Source organism: Notolepis coatsorum (assembly GCF_963971535.1).
Source record: "Notolepis coatsorum genome assembly, chromosome: 16".
NCBI lineage: Eukaryota > Metazoa > Chordata > Actinopteri > Aulopiformes > Paralepididae > Notolepis > Notolepis coatsorum.
Window position 1 is genome coordinate 26,463,487 of NC_140180.1, and position 18,996 is coordinate 26,482,482.

General features: G+C 42.1%; 3 protein-coding genes across 6 annotated transcripts in view; 2 read left to right on the forward strand and 1 right to left on the reverse strand.

Moving 5' to 3' along the window:
* The window catches only part of tmem255a (transmembrane protein 255A), a 48,967-nt gene extending 43,324 nt beyond the window's left edge, over positions 1 to 5,643 (forward strand). Inside the window, exons 5-10 of one of the 4 annotated variants that reach the window (XM_084332553.1) lie at positions 234 to 299; positions 839 to 927; positions 1,397 to 1,468; positions 2,483 to 2,645; positions 3,547 to 3,711; positions 3,843 to 5,643. In XM_084332553.1, coding sequence (XP_084188679.1) covers positions 234 to 299; positions 839 to 927; positions 1,397 to 1,468; positions 2,483 to 2,645; positions 3,547 to 3,711; positions 3,843 to 3,986 — 699 coding nt within the window. In that variant the 3' untranslated portion in view covers positions 3,987 to 5,643. The remainder of the gene's footprint in view (positions 1 to 233; positions 300 to 838; positions 928 to 1,396; positions 1,469 to 2,482; positions 2,646 to 3,546; positions 3,712 to 3,842) is intronic. The other 3 variants (XM_084332554.1, XM_084332555.1, XM_084332556.1) reach the window with 3 other exon arrangements.
* Positions 5,644 to 5,991: 348 nt separating this feature from the next.
* zbtb33 (zinc finger and BTB domain containing 33) lies at positions 5,992 to 11,835 on the reverse strand. Its single transcript, XM_084332223.1, has 2 exons — positions 11,701 to 11,835; positions 5,992 to 9,646 (listed from the first exon to the last, which is right to left on the reverse strand). The coding sequence occupies exon 2, from the start codon at positions 9,642 to 9,644 to the stop codon at positions 7,749 to 7,751; it is 1,896 nt and encodes a 631-aa protein (XP_084188349.1). The 5' UTR covers positions 9,645 to 9,646; positions 11,701 to 11,835; the 3' UTR covers positions 5,992 to 7,748.
* A 267-nt stretch (positions 11,836 to 12,102) lies between these two features.
* Positions 12,103 to 18,574, forward strand: nkap (NFKB activating protein). The gene is made up of 9 exons (XM_084332224.1): positions 12,103 to 12,472; positions 13,713 to 13,877; positions 14,042 to 14,122; positions 14,404 to 14,465; positions 15,517 to 15,612; positions 15,700 to 15,742; positions 16,460 to 16,657; positions 17,128 to 17,277; positions 18,010 to 18,574. The coding sequence occupies exons 1-9, from the start codon at positions 12,243 to 12,245 to the stop codon at positions 18,185 to 18,187; spliced, it is 1,203 nt and encodes a 400-aa protein (XP_084188350.1). The 5' UTR covers positions 12,103 to 12,242; the 3' UTR covers positions 18,188 to 18,574.
* Positions 18,575 to 18,996: the final 422 nt, after the last annotated feature.

Genomic DNA, 18,996 nt, shown 5'->3' on the forward strand with positions numbered 1-18,996 from the left:
TATGTCTTCTACTACCTGTACCTCCCCTCCCCCTCCCCCATGCTGCTATGATGCCTGAATTTCCCCAAGGGGATCAATAAAGGAATATCTTATCTTACATTTGGATTGTGGGGTGGTTGTGTTTAAAAAAAATGTATTGTGTTTTTGTTCTCCCCTTCTTATTTAGTACATAGTACCTAAAGTAGACCAATGCTGAAGTGTGTTTATGAAAATGTGTGATCATTGTACCGCAGGACCTCAGGCCTCTGTATGCTGGGCGCTGTGACTACCTCTCCAGTGACACTGCATCGGAACGTGACGTAAGGAACAGATATGTTGCCTTTGGTTTTTACACAAATACGATGCATTAGTAAGTAAAGCCTTTCAGAATTCACCCAGAAATTAATGTCTGTGTCCAGATTGTAGCCACTGTGAATGTGAATGTGTGGATAAGGACATTGTAGGTGAAGACAATAGTGCTGCCCCTTCGAAGTCAACCCTAATTGTCTTTTCTTACCTAATTGTGGGTTTTAGTCAACTAACTTAAGACTTTTCTTTTTAGTTGACTAGTACATGCTTTTTTTCCATACTAAATTATGAAGTTATTTTCCCTGGGACATAGTAAACACATTTCTGACATCAGAATAATTCAACAGTTCACCAATACAGTAGGCTTTGATCTTTAATGAGATTGGGATTCGAACAAGTCCTTCAGTAAGATCACATTCAGTTGCTGAGCCATATTAACGGCTTCTGAGCCATATTAACCATTTCACAGACTAATTGATACAAATCCTATCTTGATTTTCACTATTGGTCAACTAAGAAAACACGTTTAAAGGTGTTTTTTAAACTTCAGGTCCCCTGTCAGATATCACCATCAAGGTCCTGTAACCTGCGTGTGAAGAGCAATACCTGTTACTGCTGCGACCTCTACAACTGTGGGAGGTGAATATTCTATCATCCCGTACGAAAATTGACTATAATATTCCTGTGTTCTTTTTTATACACTGTAGAGATGTACCACAGAAATACTGTAGCGATTTTTTAAATAATATTCATGTTTTCTTTTTTGCAAATACAAAAATACTGTAGTATTTCTATTGTGGAATATAAAAAAATATTATTGAAATTTAAGGTGAGTCCCAATAGTATTCCTGTGGTTTTATCATAGAACTACCATGGTATTACTATCGTATTCGGTGCGTGTGGAAAAAAACACAGGAATACTATAGTTAATTTTCATAGGGGCACCTGCTGCATGATCACCTGGCCTGGCTTGGTTTTCTGCTCCTTCAAACCTCCAGTTCTATTATTGCCCTATTGTGTTGATTTATTTTGTGTTTATTCTGTTCTGAGTTTAATAATTGTATCAGGGGAAAAAAATGTTTTTTTCTTCCCTTTTTACCTGTTTCAGAGAACATCCTCTTATGGGACATCAGAATAAAGATGTTTTGAAAAAGTTTAGGAAATCGTCCATGATTTGGAAGTAGGTCCCTTTTTTTCTAGCACGGTAGCCTAGGGAACCTACCAACCCATCTTGTCTTTTGATGAATGGCGAATGAACTGTGTCATAATGTATAATTCACCATGGTAATGTGTGGATGGATACCACCTCTCCTGCATGTCCTGACTCCTCTTTCTGTGTGTGTGTGTGTGTGTGTGCGTGTGACTCACAGAAGACCAGGCTTCATCCAAGTCTCCCAGCTTGCTTTCTAGCAATTCTAGTAACATAGCATCTCTCCACTCACACTGCGGTTGAAACCATCAGAGGCTAGGGCGGCTGAGTGGCGCAGTGGGCAAGGCGCTCGCCACTAACGCAGGAGATGCTGGTATCGAGCCCAGCTCTCGGCGTTGCTACCGGCTTGGCCGGTCGTTCATACTAATACAATTGGCAGTGTTAGAGGGTGGGAAAGCCGGTGGGTGGGGATCGGACGTTGTGGACAGCGACTCCTACAGGTCGGTTGGTGCGCCTGTACAGCAGAATCAGGAAGTATCGGGGGCAGCGTGAGCCTCCCACGCGTTACTCCTCGCCACTGAGAGATCGCGCTGTTCAGGTGAAAAGATGCGACAGCTGCCTCGTGTACCAGAGGGGACACGTGATGCAAGGCTTGGTCCTCACTGCAGCCGACCAGTGGGAGGCATAGTCTAGCAACGTTCAAGACATTGGAGAATTGAAGGGAGAATTGGCGAGACGAAATTGAGATGGGAGAAAAACAGAAAAATAAGGAGAAAAAGTGGATAAAAAAAAAGAAACCATCAGAGGCTTTACAGCCATAGTAGTTCCATGTATGTCTATAACTACCCATGTAATGTGTCTTGTCTTGCTGTAAATCTTCAGTGCCTGCTGGTGTGTGTGTGTGAGGGGGGGGGCATCCCTGAAATTTCTTTGTGCTTTGTCACTGTATATGATGTATTTGTTTTTATTGTGGTATGTCTTTATCTCCCTCTCTTCCCTGGAACTGTGACTGTCTTTGCCTGTCCCTCCCGCTCACTGGGCCAGCCGTGTAGAGGTGATTGGCGGCTACCACGAGTACACAGACGTGCAGAGCTGCCAGGATGTGGTGCACCTCTACCACCTCTTGTGGTTGGCCACCATCCTCAACATCGTGGCCCTCTTCCTGGGGATCATCACTGCCGCTGTGCTGGGAGGCTTCAAGGACATGGTAGGTCAAGGAGATATTAACTGGGGCAAAGAGATTATTCACTGAAAGCCATCCGTGTTCATTTAATTTCAAACCTTTATTTAAACTCGAAAGACAACTAAGGTATCCCTAATTTACAGTCACGTCGAGTGTACATACAGAAATATGCATAAAAGCATATCAAATCACACAGCGTATAAAATCATAACAATAAGACAACAAGGTGAGACAAAAAAGTAAGGATAACAAATCAATTAAACACATACAACTTGATTGAAAAAGGTTGGAGATCAAGGTTTTAAACTCTGCAACAGCGGGGAGAATCTCAAGCTTTAAGGACTGTTGGAGTTCATTTCCGAGCCAACTCGAGGAACCTTAAGGGTTCCATAGGTTCCAAAATTCCATTCCAATAATCATGTAGTATAACGAGGTAGCTTACCAATAAGGGCCTTAAAAATTTACAAATACCAGTGTTTGTTGCGCCTCTCTGTCAGAGAGGACCAACCAACCTTCTCATGAAGTACACAGTGAGTGTCGTATCTATCATTAGTGATGAATCTGAGGGCAGAGTGATTTCGACAACATTATGTGTATTCATTGTGTATTTATAATGCTTCGGTGTGTGTATGTAACGGAGGTCCATGAGTAATATCCACAGTCACAAGTGTGTGAAGTGACTGTGGCAGTAAGCGGTACTGCAAGTTAAACTCACTTACCATTAAAAGACACGTTACCAAGAAGTGAATTCACCTCTTGGTATAGCGGTCTATGCTGTCGGCCGCGGCGTGGGAGACCCGTGTTCAAAACTCCCTCAGGGCATCGACATTTAACACAATGCAGAAGGAGTAATATACGATCGGTCACATGTACACTGATAGATAGTAAGGATGACTAATGGTTGTCTGTGACTCTGTGTGTGCAGACACCCTCTACTGCACCGGACGCGTGTGAGCCAGAGGCTGTCCCAGCGCCAGGCCCCTCAGAGCCTCAGCACCCCAGCACTTCCCTCAGCTCGTACTACAACACCACCCCCTGTCTGCCGCCTTACACTGCCTACGGCCTGCAGGTAAGCAGCTCCGTCCCTCAGGTAAAAGTCTCATTCATACTTCATATTATTGACTCGTGTTTCGTATCAGTGCTACTTGTTTTGAAATGTGAGAGTATTTGGCAGAAGGGTATCGCATTAACGTTCAATATATTTCTGTCCTCCTGTCCCAGGGCTCCAGCACGTTCCCCGACTCTTCGGGTCTGTCTGATGACTCCCAGTCGGGAGGGAGCCACATGTGGCCTACGATGCTCCCTCCGCGCTACTCGCCTCCTTACTACCCCCCGGATGAGAAGCCCCCTCCGTACAGCCCCTAAGAAACTGGCTGTGTGATAAGAGGGAGCTCCCTCCCTTTTGCCGGGCTGAGATGGCAACTCGGGGGGCATCGGTGGGAGTTATTAAGACTTTCTATAACCAGTCGAGGAATTCGAGGCTGCATCTGGCTTTTCCGGAACCTTCCAGAGCGGCAACGTCAGAGCTACGTTGTTTTGTACAAAGACACAAGAACAGAGAGAGGAAAAAAGTTGAGGCTGGCCTAACTGTAAGCCAAGTGTCGTTCATCCCAGGCGAGTGGAGGAGGAGTTAGGTTGTGAGGTTGTGTCCATCCCACCAAATCTATTCTAACATGCAGTCCAGTCCAACATCAAGGAGCTCATAGGTTTCTCCCGGCACCACTCACCATATGCACTTTGTGTGTATGTGTGTGCGTATAAGGACAACCTCACAGATGCCAGGACTGGCTGTTTACACATCTGCCTTAATATAAGTGAACTTCCAGGCAGCACAGCGTCACTGTCACCAGGGGCGTAACCTATGAACTCTTCTACATGGACAATCATTCCCCCCTGCAGCTCATGCTTAATGTTCGCCTCACTCTAGTATATGAATGCTTCATGTCTCAAGTGGCACACAAAGTGGTCCTCGTTGTTTGCGTTGCCTTTCTTAAAAGGCGGGACTTTGTGATGTTGTCGAACGGCGACCTCTAGGCAAAAGATGACGGCACTTTGTTTACATGTTTGGTCCTGATGTGTGGGTGGGATATAGGGGACCTTGGGGAGGGATGCTGCTACCGCTGGCCACACCTCAGGCAAGAGAGGTCTGGAGAAATGCACACTATAATAACAAGCTACTGAACTCCAAAACAAAGAGTAAACAAAGCGCAATACCAAGCGGTGCTCTTTCGCCTGGCGGTCGCTGTTTGGCGCATTAGATTACACCTTTAAAGTGGCATGACTGTACAAATAATGTTTGGTGTGTCTTGGTCTGGACCGACATGCATGGGTGTGACGATCCCCATGCCATATTATCACCATGTTAGTTTCTCAGTCTACTTAATGGGGCAGCTTAGACAACAAAGAACTGTACAGACTCTCAAGCCCAAGCTGTTGTTCCTTAGTAAAATAAATTGTCTTATTATTCACTGTACATTATCACAGGCAATGTTGGCTGTAATATAGATATTACATGGTTGAGTTATAACTTATACAACAGTAGGTTCTGCAGTCGCTCTTATAGCACAATGGAAACATAGATGACTGCTTCTTTTCATCCTCGCCTCCCTTTATTCCCATGTTTCTTATACAAAATGTGTGGAGTGGAAGATTTTGCAGGGCAACGTGTTTATAAAAGTGATTTAGCTATTTTGTTTGTATTTTTTGACGTATTCATTACACTCCTTATCCTAACTATTCATGTAGTTCCACTAAATGCTACAAGAGGGAGTAAGCCCTCTGGATATATGGCAATATTACACGTATAAAAAGAAACAGGTTAGCCTATATCACAGTTAGGTGCAGGGAATGTTAGTTTCATAGACTTTGGATTAGGCAAAGACAAGTCCTCAACTAGTCCCCCCCCCTCCGCCTAAAGTAGTCAAGGTGTTATCGTACTCAATAATGTCAATGAAACTGATCCTTCATTTATACTGTCAGCTTCAATCACTCAAAAGATTTTATCATTTCAACAGCACTTTCTCAGGGGCTACATAGAGCTTATGAAGTGTCTATTGTTTATCATTAAAAGTTGTTTTGTGTTATTAACGTGTGCTGTCTTCTTCCTGATTAGTAACAGGATAGTAAGGTTGATGTGTTCAAACCAGCATTGTACTGTAGTTGTAGGGGTTTCGTCTAGTATTCTTCATTTAGCTGGAGACTTCCCTCCCTCAGCGCCTCCCAGTGGCCATTCGGACGCCATGCAGCTCTATGGTGTATTCTATTTTTTTTTTCTCATGGCTAAATAATTCATATAATTTAGTTCATGTCAAACTTTATTAAAAGTAATGGGTAGAAAATGTCACGAAAAAAGGACAATGAGGTAAGAGAATTACATTTTTTATTTACTTTATTTTTTGTCTAGCAATAGAGACCTAATAAATAAGTTTCCAAAAGTTAAGTTGAAATAAAAAAGAAAAGGTCTTGAGCACAAATATACAGGATTCCACGACAGCACGGACCATTAGTTAATTCAAAACAAAAACCAGTGTGCTTTTATTGAATGATATGAAGTCTTATTACATGGCGTTTTAACATTCGCCGAAATGCTTGATTGTGATTGGTCAATAGCGCTTGTCAGAGGTCTGTTATTACTCGATAACGGACCTCTGCCGAGCAATAATGACCGCTGTGCGCAGCTGTAGCAATCAAGCTCACTGACACACTGCATCAGTGCAGCCAATCACACACCTGCCGGCTGCACTAACAGCGGAGTGTGTGACGATGACAGCAGAGCGACAGAACAGAACTGCGTGTGCATTTGATCTCGTCTTGTCGATGGTGTAAAATGAATTAGGTATATTGTTAGTAAGTTAGCCATGTAATAAGCAGGATAATGTATAGCTATACTCGGTCGTTGTCGCAAAATAATTGACCTTCACTACGTTTAAAGAACACCTCGGCGAGGCGCCTCTGTGTTCTAAACTCCGTCTGTGAATTATTTTGCGACAATGACCTCGTAGCTATACATTATCCCTTACATATAGAATGCAATGTTAGCACTACTCCCTTACACATACTGACAGTTACATACTGACACAACAGCAATAGGATGAAAAAGAAAATAATATTACAAAATAGTTTTCTGCTGCATAATACTGCACTAAGTGCTATCTGTACAAATAATTGTCAGGTTGTCACTCCTGGCATCGACTTTTTAGGCAATTCGTAGCCTACGGTACACAGCAGCCAGCTTTTGGCATGGACATAATCAAAAACAGGAATTATACGGCCACTCGGCCAGCATATGAAAAGAACAATGTGCCTCAACAGAACATTGGGGAAATCTTGATCAAACTAAATGTAACGACTTTGAATGGACAATACATTATACATTTGTGCAACCAATTAAAAAGTATTACTGAATCATTTCCCTGCAACTTTAGTCAGAGCTGAATTATCCAACCACAACATACTGCAAAAATAGATTCTTTTAATTTCTTCTTAATAGAACAAAAATAACTTAAGGGTTTAATGAATTATTCTAATGGGAACTGGATTTGATCACAGTCCATAAACCCATTGTGTACACTGAAGCATGCGTCTGAATCCTCATGCACAGAGCGACTTCACCTAACCACCATCAACGCATTCACCGAAGGACATTTTCATTTCACTGAGAACATTCACTATGTTTTTAATATCAAACATCTTGATCTCATCAGTTCAAACCACAAATGAATTAGCTGACATTAACCAGAAATGTCTCAATTGGTTGAGCATATAACAGTTTTATGTTCTCGTAAAGGTTAACCCTGTGTCTATAAAATGCACCTACATGTTAAAACTGCACAAACTGCTTTAAGAAGTCCTAAATAAACACTTTGCAATAAACCCATAAAAAAATATTTTGAATTTTAAATCAGAATGTGAGACAGGTAGTACATTATTTAATGATAGATAAGATTGTGATTATAAGAAAAGCAGTGTCACGTAATTGCGAGGCAGCTGAATGTCCAACAAAACTGAAGTACTGAGCAGTTGGAAAAGACAACATCGCTGACATGTCATGGACCCAAGAAATACCATTGAAAAGGGGGAAACCATTGAAAAGGCACAGATAATGGAGCAGTGGGTGAATGGTTTTGTTCAGTAAGTCTCTGGTATGACAAACTCAAACTCTGAAGAGCCCAGTGGAGCAGGGTTCATATTGGTCCCGGGCCGCGCATGAGCGCCAGGCCGCATGTGAGCGTCAGGCTCGACAAAGATGTCGTCCCAGTTCAACATTTTGCTCTGAGCAGAGGACTGGGCTTCCTCTGGGCTTAAGTGATGCACGCTGCCGTCCTCAGAGAGAACAGGGATCTCAGCTCCGTCCTCGGAAGCCCAGGAGTAGGACTTCATCTGTAGGGTTCTACAGGGATGCAGGCGGTACAAGTTGTTGTCGGTGTCATCCTTCTGTTTCCTGCCCGAAGGATCCTGGTTGTGGGCCTGCTTGCAGTGAGAAGAAAGCACCTGGTAGTTCATGAACATCTCGTCACACAGTAAGCACTGGTACCGCCGCTCTCCTGTGTGGTGCATTTCATGCTTAGTTCTGTACTCCGCCAGGGCAAAGACTTTGTCACAGTAATGACAAGGGTACTTCTTTTCCCAGGAGTGAGTATTAAAGTGACGCCGGAGACTCGTCACGCACACATAGGGGCGCTTGCAGACGATGCAGACAAAAAAAGTCTTCCCGTCCATGGTGATCTCGTAGTGATCCTCCAGCTCCATCTTGGCATTTTTCTTGCTGGAGCCGCCCTTTGGTGAGATAGGTTCTTCATAGGGATAGGGCTTCAATGGAGTGGCCATGAAGGACCTCTTCCCTTTCTGGCTCCGGGAGCCTCCTTCTCCTGGGTCTTCTTTCACCGGGACAATATCATAAGTGTCCTCCCCAATGTTGGCATAGACTTTACAGCCTGTTGAAATGGAGTCAATCTCCGAGGCCTTATCTAGTGTTATTGTCTTTTTGGCAACAACAACGGGTTTAGGAATGTTAAGACCGGTGTCGTTTGTCATTCCTGCAGAAACATCAGAGAGCCTTATCTTGAAGTCTCCTTTTTGAGGCGTGGTAGAAACCTGCTTCTTATGAATTCCTGTTGTCTTCAGGTTTTCAGTGAGTTTTGGAGCGGTGCTGGGGGGCTCGGAGGCGCGACTAGTGGACCTAGCTTGCGTCGTGGGTGCACTTCCTGGGGAGGCCTGGGCAGAGGAAGACGGTTTATTGGAACTAGTGTCTGGGCTACCCAGGTGGTTCTGTTCCGGCAAAGTTTTAGGGGGGGTACTGATTTCAGAAGACTTGGCGCTATCTGTGTTCAAAGGGGCTGTGCTTGTTTCTTGCACTTTTGTAACGGCACCGCTCTCTTCTTTGTCTTTGCACTTTTCTTTGTTTTGATTCGACACTAGATCTTCCTTGGAGTCGGCAGCATCTAAATCAATGATCTCTGAAGGCTTTTTTTGATTTACTGCTCTGGTTTTTGAGATGAACATAACATCATTGTCGGAGTCTGCATCCTTTTCAGCATCCTTTTCAGCCTTTTTGCGAGCCTGATTGAATTCCTCTGCAGAGATTGAAAAGGACTCTGCGATAATAGGCATATCACCTTTACTCTCTGTCTCTTTGGACAGACCAGGTAGGCCCTTAACCTGAGCGAGCGGTACACCCAAGTTTGCAATGAACTTCACACCCAATATCTTTCCACCACTTATGAGTTCCTCAAGCATGTCAGAACGGACACGGACAATCTTGGAACTGTAAATGTAATTGAGAATCACTTCAAAGATTTCAGCTCTGATGAAGTTCAACTCAATTACTTGTCCAGCTACGGAGAACAGCTGGTGGAAATACGTACTTGAGGCAGATAAGATGGTTTTGTGAGCTCTGAATTTCTTATCCTGTATGATGATGGTGACATCACAAAATAATCCATGACTTCGTTGTTCATTCATTGACTTCAGCACAGTTGCTGAATACTGTGTATCAGTTGCAGATATAAGCTTTAGGCTCGTCATGCCTGTAATAAGGAGAAAAAACAAGTTCACAGTGGAATAGTACAGGTTTAAAAACAGGTTCATAGTGGAACAGTGCATGTTTAGCAGTTGGCAGAGTGGGAGGGGGAGCAGCACATGTGTTTGATGAGGCAAAAAATGGGCCTGCAAGCAGGGGCGTAGCTGGGGGGGGGGGGGGTAGTTTAGGATGATTCCAAGGGCCCAGCACTGGGGGGGGGGGGGCCAAAAAAAAAAAAAAAAAAAAAAAAAATTATTAGACATCACACAAGGTGTATTATTAATGCTCTCATTGATACTATGTTTGTTTCTGAAGCGTGTGTGTGTGTGTGTTAGGCTTGGGCGGTATCACTTTTTCATACCGTTATACCTTGATTATATAATACTGCGGTGTACGGTATTGAACGGTATGACTTTCATGTCTCGACTCTCCCTCCTGTGTACTCCTCCTGTGTATAGAGAACCAGCTCTGCGGCTCGCTGCCTCGCTCCACTAGTGACTCGAGGACTGGTCTCGCCCTCTGCTGGCGCGTGTGTGCAGTGCACTACAACCAACCACTGTTAAAACAACGTTTCACTGTAATATAAACTGAAATGGATCTGTGATTTTGACGGTATTGATTTTCAATACCGTCGGTATCTCTAAATACCCCGGTATAACTTAATACCGTCATACATACTGCCCATGCCTAGTGTGTGTGTGTATGTGTGTGAGATATATAGAGAGAGAGGGGGGGCTTTGGTAGACTATTGCATTGGTCCATTCATTGAAGATGAACGCAATGCGACATCCTTTACTAGGCTCACCCACCAACAGTGCAGGTGCTGAACTGCTGATCCGAATGTATAGGTAAAAAGTAAAAACCATATTATGCGTTTATCAATAAAAAAATTGCCCAAAAAAATCCGCTTACGCGCGCATTCACTGGGGACCTACAAATACATCTCATTCTTTCATGGGGCCCAGAATCTGGAGCTACACCCCTGCCTGCAAGACTCATACACATATTTACATCATAAAATGTACACTCTGGGGAAAAAATAAAAATATTAGTCTCAGTTGCCAGCTACCTATATCAACTTGTGAAAAGCCTAAGCAATTATAAGGAACAAGTTGTAGGACAACTGTTTTTCTTTTGGTCCAACCTCTATACAAGATTTTAAAGCATTGTTGTGGTGAGCCAAGTTATCTTCTATGACAGGCGTTATGCCGCTAATTAGTTCACTACTATTCATAGCTAATTACATAAAACTAGTTTTGAGATAATAAAGTAACATTTTTATCATTGACTATGTATTATAGAGGGCCTATACATTTTTTTTAATATTATATATATATATATAAGCTTTCTGTAAGGCTGTTTCCTGTAGTGCACAGGATATGGTAGGCCAAGTGCATTAATAACTAAGAACTCTGTCAATTTGACAGAATCTGTTCATTTATCTGGCTGATTGATTGGTTGAAAACTTTATTAACAGATTGCAGAATGGGTACAATACAGTAGTACGGCTCAATACAAACAATTGGATGCAGAAGACCAGAAACATACTTTCGTCTTGTTTACACCAGGGTCCCCCATTAATAATTGGCTCATTGGTACCATGTATGGTATATGAACATGTAAATCGTGCCAGGCTGGGGTTAGCTAGCGTAACACCACAAACTAAAAAAAAAAACATATGCGCTAACATTAGCTAGGAAGTAGCCCCTAAGGGCTAGCGTTGTGGCTAGGGAGGTAACGTTAGACAAAGTTAGAACATTTTGCCGTGCACTCGTAATGGAGTCAATAACAATGATGGTTATTAACAATTGCCATTGAAAAACCAACAGTCGAATACTGTACAAAGAATGTAGGTCAGAAGAGTTCTGCCGATGAGGAAGCAGCTAACGCGGTTACAGTATGAACGTAGCTCGACTGCCGCTTCCTTGTTCGCTGGCGGACCGCAGGGCCTTCTGTGTTATAGTTAGCTAGCTGCACATGACCCAAGTCGGTAAATATCGAGCAACAACATTCTGTTAAATTAATACTAGTTTGACCAACTGACAATGTAATATTGTTTACCTGAAACAACGATGTGTTGTGTCCCGACCAGCTAGCTAATAGCGGCAGCCACAGAACATAAAGGAGGAGAAGACAGCCTGTCTCTTATTGATGCTATAACTGACTGCTGCCACCACAGATGCTGCTGGACCACGGACAGCCACTAGGAGGCGCCATCGCATGAGTCTCATTCAGACTTACTTCTTGTGATTTTTTTAAAAGTGAATTTAGTCGCCCAAAAGACTCCCGACAATCACTACTGCATTATTTGCTTTTCGCAACAGTGATGTGCAACGATGTCAGCAAGAACTCCGGTTTGTCGTCTCGTTGGATAGTCTCAAGCAGAACATACGTTTGTTATGCACACGTTTCAGTCGGACCTATTTGGAAGAAGGGATTTCTTCTTCTCGACTTCCTGGACGAACGTGTGTGCGTAAACAACGCGATGGAGGGATAATAACGTTAGCGTCACTGTTTTATTTGTCTAAACCTTGGTTTGTTGTTTGATTTAAACGGTGTTTTGCTATTCTGTGGGGGTGATAATTCGTAACGTTAAGGCGATCATGCCGTCGTCTGGTCGATCTAGTTCCGAGGGGAAAGAACAGAGTCCCACCACCAGAGGACAGAGTCCCAGAGGGCCGAGGAGACGGAGTCGGTCTCGCAGCGGCGGCAGCCACCGGCGCAGGAGCCCGTCCCCCGACCTGTTCGGCCCCAAGCTGCCGAAGCCCCGCAACAGGGAGAGGGAGCGGGAGGACGGAGAGCGTCGACTACGAGAGGCACGGAATATAAAGAGGTTTGTTGTTGTTGTGGGGAATTATTATCCAGTACCAAACAGAATGGGTACAATACAGTACGGCTCAATACACACAGACCAGATAAAGACTTTCGTCTTGTTTACATCAGGGTCCCCCATTTTCAATTCATCATAACATAATATTGTATATGTTAATATGTCATATATTATATGACATACAGGTAGACAGTACTGTTGCATCTGGACATTTATGACATACCAGATCTACAAATATACACTACTGTTTATGATACAAAAAGAGAGTATATACATTTGAGGGGGGGAAAACTGTACATTGGAGGAGGTTGGGTAGGTGGGTTGGGTAGGGGGTAACTGTACATTGGAGGGGGGGAATTGTACCTTGATTTATTTTACTATAAGGCTGAAAGTATCCTTCGGCTTGGGGCTCACTTCGCAGATTATTTCCCGCTCTCTGTATCGCCCTACACACAGCTGTAAAGGAATGTGAATCACTACCCACCTTCAAAACCACTCTCAAAGAGCACCTACGGGAGACTGCAATTTGAAACTGGCCCCTGTAAATGTCCAAACCCAACCCCCTCCAATGTACACCCCACCCCACCTACCCAACCCCCCCACCTACCCAACCTCCTCCAATGTACAGTTTCTTCCCCTTCAATTGTATATACTCTTTTTTTAGACTATTTTTGTACTCATAAACAGTACTACTACTGTATATTTGTAGATTTGGTATGTCTAGATGTAACAGTACTGTCTATATGTATGTTATGATGAATTGAAAATGGGGGACCCTGGTGTAAACAAGACGAAAGTCTTTCTCTGGTCTGCATCCCCTTAACAATTGTGTGTATTGAGCTGTACTGTATTGTACCCATTCTGAAATCTGTTAATACAATTTTCAATCAAGCCTGACTGCAGCAGCTTGAACAGGCTGTTGTTAGGGTGGTGGGGGTCTTTCATTATTCTGCAGGCTCTGGATTTGCACCTCCTGTTATATAAGTCCTGCAGGGGTGGTAGTGCAATATCCGTAGTGCGCTCTGCTGCGCGCACCACTCTCTGTAGGGCCTTCCTGTCCTGGGTCGTGCTGTTTCCAAACCAGGCAGTGATGTTTCCAGTCAGAATGCTCTCAACCGCCCCGGAATAGAAGGAGTGGAGTATCTTCCAGTAGTATCTTAGGCCAGTAGTAAGCTGGTTTATCGTAAATGGATATTACACTAGGAATGTAAGAGGGTGAACATGTGTTTTTTTTACATAATAGATTTCGCATAGGAAGCCCCCGCAGGAGCCGCTCGCGGTCCCGAGAGCGATATAACAACCACTGGCAAGACCAACGTGAAGGTAACAACAGATATGGACGAGATGATTACTACGACCAGCAACGGGATGATGCTCAACGCCAAAGACAGGAGGCCTTCATTGCCAGGTACCTAGCTTTTTCTCAAACATTTGACACTGACCTTCTCTTAGAACATGTAGTGTCATTTAAGACACGTGCGGTGTCATCTCTGGTCTCTGTAATACTAATTAGCCGACGAAGTGGAAAGTACAGTGCATTCTGGGTGAGAGTTTAATTTGATTATTTTACAGGCGTCTACAAGAGAGGGAGAGGATTGGCGAACTAGGCGTAACTGAAGTCTGGGGATACTCCCCAAGAGTGAAGGAACCCGAGTAAGTTGAAGAGGAACATACACATGCATACACATACATACACATGATCGTGTTCATTATGTAATTCTGTTTTTGAAGAAGCAAATTACTTATAATAATGAATATTCCTTCATAGAATAATTGTATTGTTTGACACAATATGATATTGTCTCCACCAGTACTAGTAAACAAATTAAATTATGGAGCATGGGTAGTTTACAGTTGGCTTATGTCTATGCAGCACAAATGAAAAATCAGTTTCTTAATTCTTAATTTGTCTTAATTTTGTCATTTAATCCCAGCTCTGATGAATTCACCCCAGTCGAGGATGTGAAAAATAGCAGCTCAGATTCTAGTTCAGAAGGTATGTTGAAAATAGGCATACACACACCTACATATACACATAGTTGAAGTATAGGCTCTCACTGACACATATGGGGGATATACATGTACATAGGGGACACACACATATGTAGCTGAGACGCACATACATATACACACCTGAGATACACACTCACATAGGGGGCAGAGGCACACATGGATACGAGACACGCACAAGAGATAGGAGTACAGTCACATACCTGGAAGATGCACACACACACACATGTGAGGCATGTACACATGCTTACGTGATACACGTACCCACATACATATATCTGAGACACACATGCATGCATGCTATCATGCACACCTACATATGTCTGGGACGCTTTCTCTCACATGCAATATGGAGAAGGATGGCATCCCGATAGAGGATGCAGCACATACCTGCTCGCAGGTAGATCGGTCTACATGCAAAGTATATATATCAGGGATGTATACGCACAATGTATAGTATAGTATTTTCTTTTTTCGTAAGTATTTTTTTATTTTCTATGTCAGTTAATGTATTTGTATGAGTCTTTTACATGTTTTGTATGTTCTTACAAAAAAGAAAAAGGCAAATCTTGGAAGTTGCATATGGTGATGTGGAAAGAGATGTTTTGAATATTGGAGAGATTTGTGCAAAAAATATATATAAAAAAAAAAAAAAGTATGTTGAACTCTATATGAACTAAAAGGGTCTTGGCGATATGCCCAAAATATCTATATGCCTATGATATCAAATATGCCTATCAATATATATATATATATATTTTTTTTTAAATAACCTTCTTACTGTAATGCACTCGTCCTAATATACTAACCTACACTGTAGCACTCAACACTTTGATGAACATTGTTACTCAGCTGATAGAGTCGTACCCTTCCTGCTGAGTGCTGACTTATTGTACAACATTTTTAAGTTGCTTTGGATAAAAGCGTTAGCTAAAGGACTAAATGTAAATATCATATCACATGTCTGACTTTTGGTGGTATTTGACTGTATTTAATTTTCTATTCTTGAAAATAAATCTTGCTCGTTCCGTTTACAGAGGACAAGAAAAAGAAGAAGAAGAAGAAGAAGAAATCCAAGAAGAAGAAACACAAGAAGCACTCGGAGGACAGCGAGTCTGAATCAGAGTCAGAGGGTGAGTGGTTTGTCTCCATTCATTTCAGTCTCCGGTTTAGAGGTTTGGTAGTCTGATGGAACTAACTGTTCTCTCGCTGTGTTTCAGAGGAAGAAGTGAAGAAGAAGAAAAAGAAGAAGAAGAGCAAAAAGTAAGCGGCTACTTGATCTGTTCAGTTAGGGCTGGTTGATATGACCAAAATATCATATTACGATATTTTTATTGTTTTTGGCGGTATGTGACTGTATAGTTTGTTGTCCATGTACTTGTGCTGTATAATGACAATACATTTGAATCTAATCAAATCTAGTTTTCCAGTGCAAATTATATTGTGATATGATGTCTTTATGTCATATCTTGTAATACAGTTGTCATGGTCCTATTTAATTAAAAGGGTCTATTTTCTTTTTAAATACTGCTGCAAGTAATCTCTTTTTGATAAATATAAAATATGTATATATATGTATCGTGGGCGGCGTTATAGTAAAAACCATAGCTTTGCATGGATCCTTGACAGTATACCTTCATAATCGCTGTACCTCCCAGCCCCATGTTCAGCGTAGTTACCTCAATGACCTCAAGGTACATTGGTCTTAAAAAAAATAAGTTAAGCAAAAAAAAAAGAGCCAATACAATTTCATGATTAAATAAAAAGGAAGTAGAATTTGTATAAAAAGAGAATGCCCAAATCAAGAGGAGGAATGAAATGGGAGGAATTAAAACGAGACACAAAAAAGGACTGTCTATACATACAAGTACATTTTTAAGGAGGGATTTAGAAGATGACACTGAATCGACTTCACTTGAGTTTCTCAGGTAGGCTGTTCTGATGCCCATACAATCCAGCCTGGTATTCTCTACTTCACAGGTCCAAGAAATCTAAGAAGAAGAAGGTCAAGAAGAACCGTAAGCAGTCCAGTGAGTCCAGTAGTGAGCCGTCTGGGGAGGAGGACGGGAAGGCGGATGCTAACGGCGTGATGTGGGTGGAGAAGACGTGCCTGGATGACCAGCTAGTGGGCCCCGAAGCTCCACTCACCCACCTGTCCCAGGATGACAAACCGCTGGAGTGGGTATCTCTCGCAAACAGACATGTGGCTTGCACTTTGATTTCACACTGACCCCAGGCACCTTTTACGTTTTATACATGGTAGAATGGCAGCATTCAAACAGTACATTTAATATTTACTAAAAAAAAAATTGAGAAAGGACGGCCTCCACTTGCCAGAGGTTTTTCAATAATTGAATTTGAAAGAAAATCCACTTCCTTGATTGCATAAATGTAAAGTAAATTGACCATTCTGTTTGTATAAACTTCCTTTAACAATTTGTGGTTTGGCACATGCTACCTTCATTCATAGATGTTTATTGGGTAATTCTTTGATAGCTATAGTATATTTGATACTTAAACAGTAACAGTGATATCTGTGTCTGTGTGTGTATGACAATAGAAATACATTGCACCATGTTATTCAAGTTAAGTTAATTGAACCTACGTGTTTAACAGGCACACTTGTCTCCTTTTTCAACCTCCAATAGCTTTGGTCATGCGCTGTTGCCGGGTGAAGGTGCGGCTATGGCAGAGTATGTAAAAGCAGGCAAGCGTATCCCAAGAAGAGGAGAGATTGGTCTGACCAGCGACGAGATCGCAACATTTGAGATGTCTGGCTTTGTGATGAGTGGTAGCAGGTACATGACTTATGTTGTTGTTTTATATGGTCACATTTTTACTGTGAGTAATACAACGCTGTGACTGGAATATCTGTGGTGTTGTTCTAATTAGTTGTTACAATGTTGTTGTAACAAGTAGTTTTGTAAAAGGAATTTGTGTCACTTCCACTGGAAGTAATGTGCGGTTATAAACAATACAATACAAACATTAGTTAAAGCTAAACAAAAGCTTCTTCACACATCAACATAAAAATGCCATATCAGCACAATCTTGTAACTAAGAAAAATAAATTGTGCATGGCTTTCAATATTTCAACTACAATACATACAACTTTCTCTTGGTCATTTCCTGGTTGTTAAACAAGATCGATAAATGCTTCACCTACAAACACAATAATGTTCAGACAGCACAATATTGATGAGACTCGCTCAGAATTATTATTTTTTTAAATGTTTTTTTTTCATAGGTTTATAAAATAGGCTGAGCTAAAGCACAGGCCGGGTTTTGTCAACACGGAAAATAAAACCTTGGATTAACAGAATGGTAGCACAGAATTGATAAGGCGCCATGACTCAGCGAGCCCTTCTGATAGCAGGCGATGATGAGAGGTTTTGAAGATGTGCAAAATGCTGTTAGTAAATAGTTATTCAAAGCAATTGCAGCGTGTCGGTCAGTTCAACATACTTGATTGATCGATTGAACGTGATCGGTTCCAATTCAAATCAATGTGATCATCTGTACCCCTTCAGACATCGTCGTATGGAGGCTGTGCGTCTGCGAAAGGAGAACCAGATCTACAGTGCAGATGAAAAGAGAGCCCTCGCCTCCTTCAACCAGGAGGAAAGGAGGAAGAGAGAGAGCAAAATCCTCTCGAGCTTCAGGGATATGGTGCACAGGAAAACTAAAGGCAAAGACGAGAAAAATTAACCCTGTGTTTAAACCATGACCCATCAGCTCACTCCTTCTCAGAGACTATTTAAATTTTTTTTTTTTTTTTTTTTAATCGTTTGAGGTATTTTGTCGGTTTTTGGAAAGGGAACCATACCTTTTCTGTTTAAGAGGACTGTACAATGTGATTACATTTGCATTGTATTTTGTAGTCAAATGTGTATAAATGCAAGGCAGTAGGTTATAGTCAAATTTTGCCTTTTGTATTATATTTTCAGTAAATGTCCCTATAATGGGAGTGACAGAATGATTTAATAAATACTCTTGTAATCTTTTTTTCTTATATTTCTTTGGAATTCTCTGCTCTCATGGGCCACTTCTAACTTCTAAAAGAGAAGCATTAATTTACATTTAGATTTAGTCATTTAGCTGACGCTTTTATCCAAAGCGACCTTCAAGTTCTGTACAACAAGTCAGCAGGAAGGGTACAACTGGCAGCTAAGGGTAAGTAAGATTGTTCGTCAAACAGTGTGCTACGGAGTACAGACTTGATTGCATACGTAAGGGATAATGTATGGCTACGAGGTCATTGTCGCAAAATAATTGACCGACACGGAGTTTAAAATACCGAGGCGCCGCGCCGAGGTGTTTTAAACGTAGTGAAGGTCAATTATTTTGCGACAATGACCGAGTAGGCTATACATTATCCCGCTTATTACATGGCTAACTTACTAACAATATACCTAATTCATTTGACAAATCGCAGTTGTTCTGTGGCTCTGTCAGCCCAAATAAAGTGATTATTATTATCGCGGGCAGCCTCTGTTCTGGCTCCGCTGACACTCCGC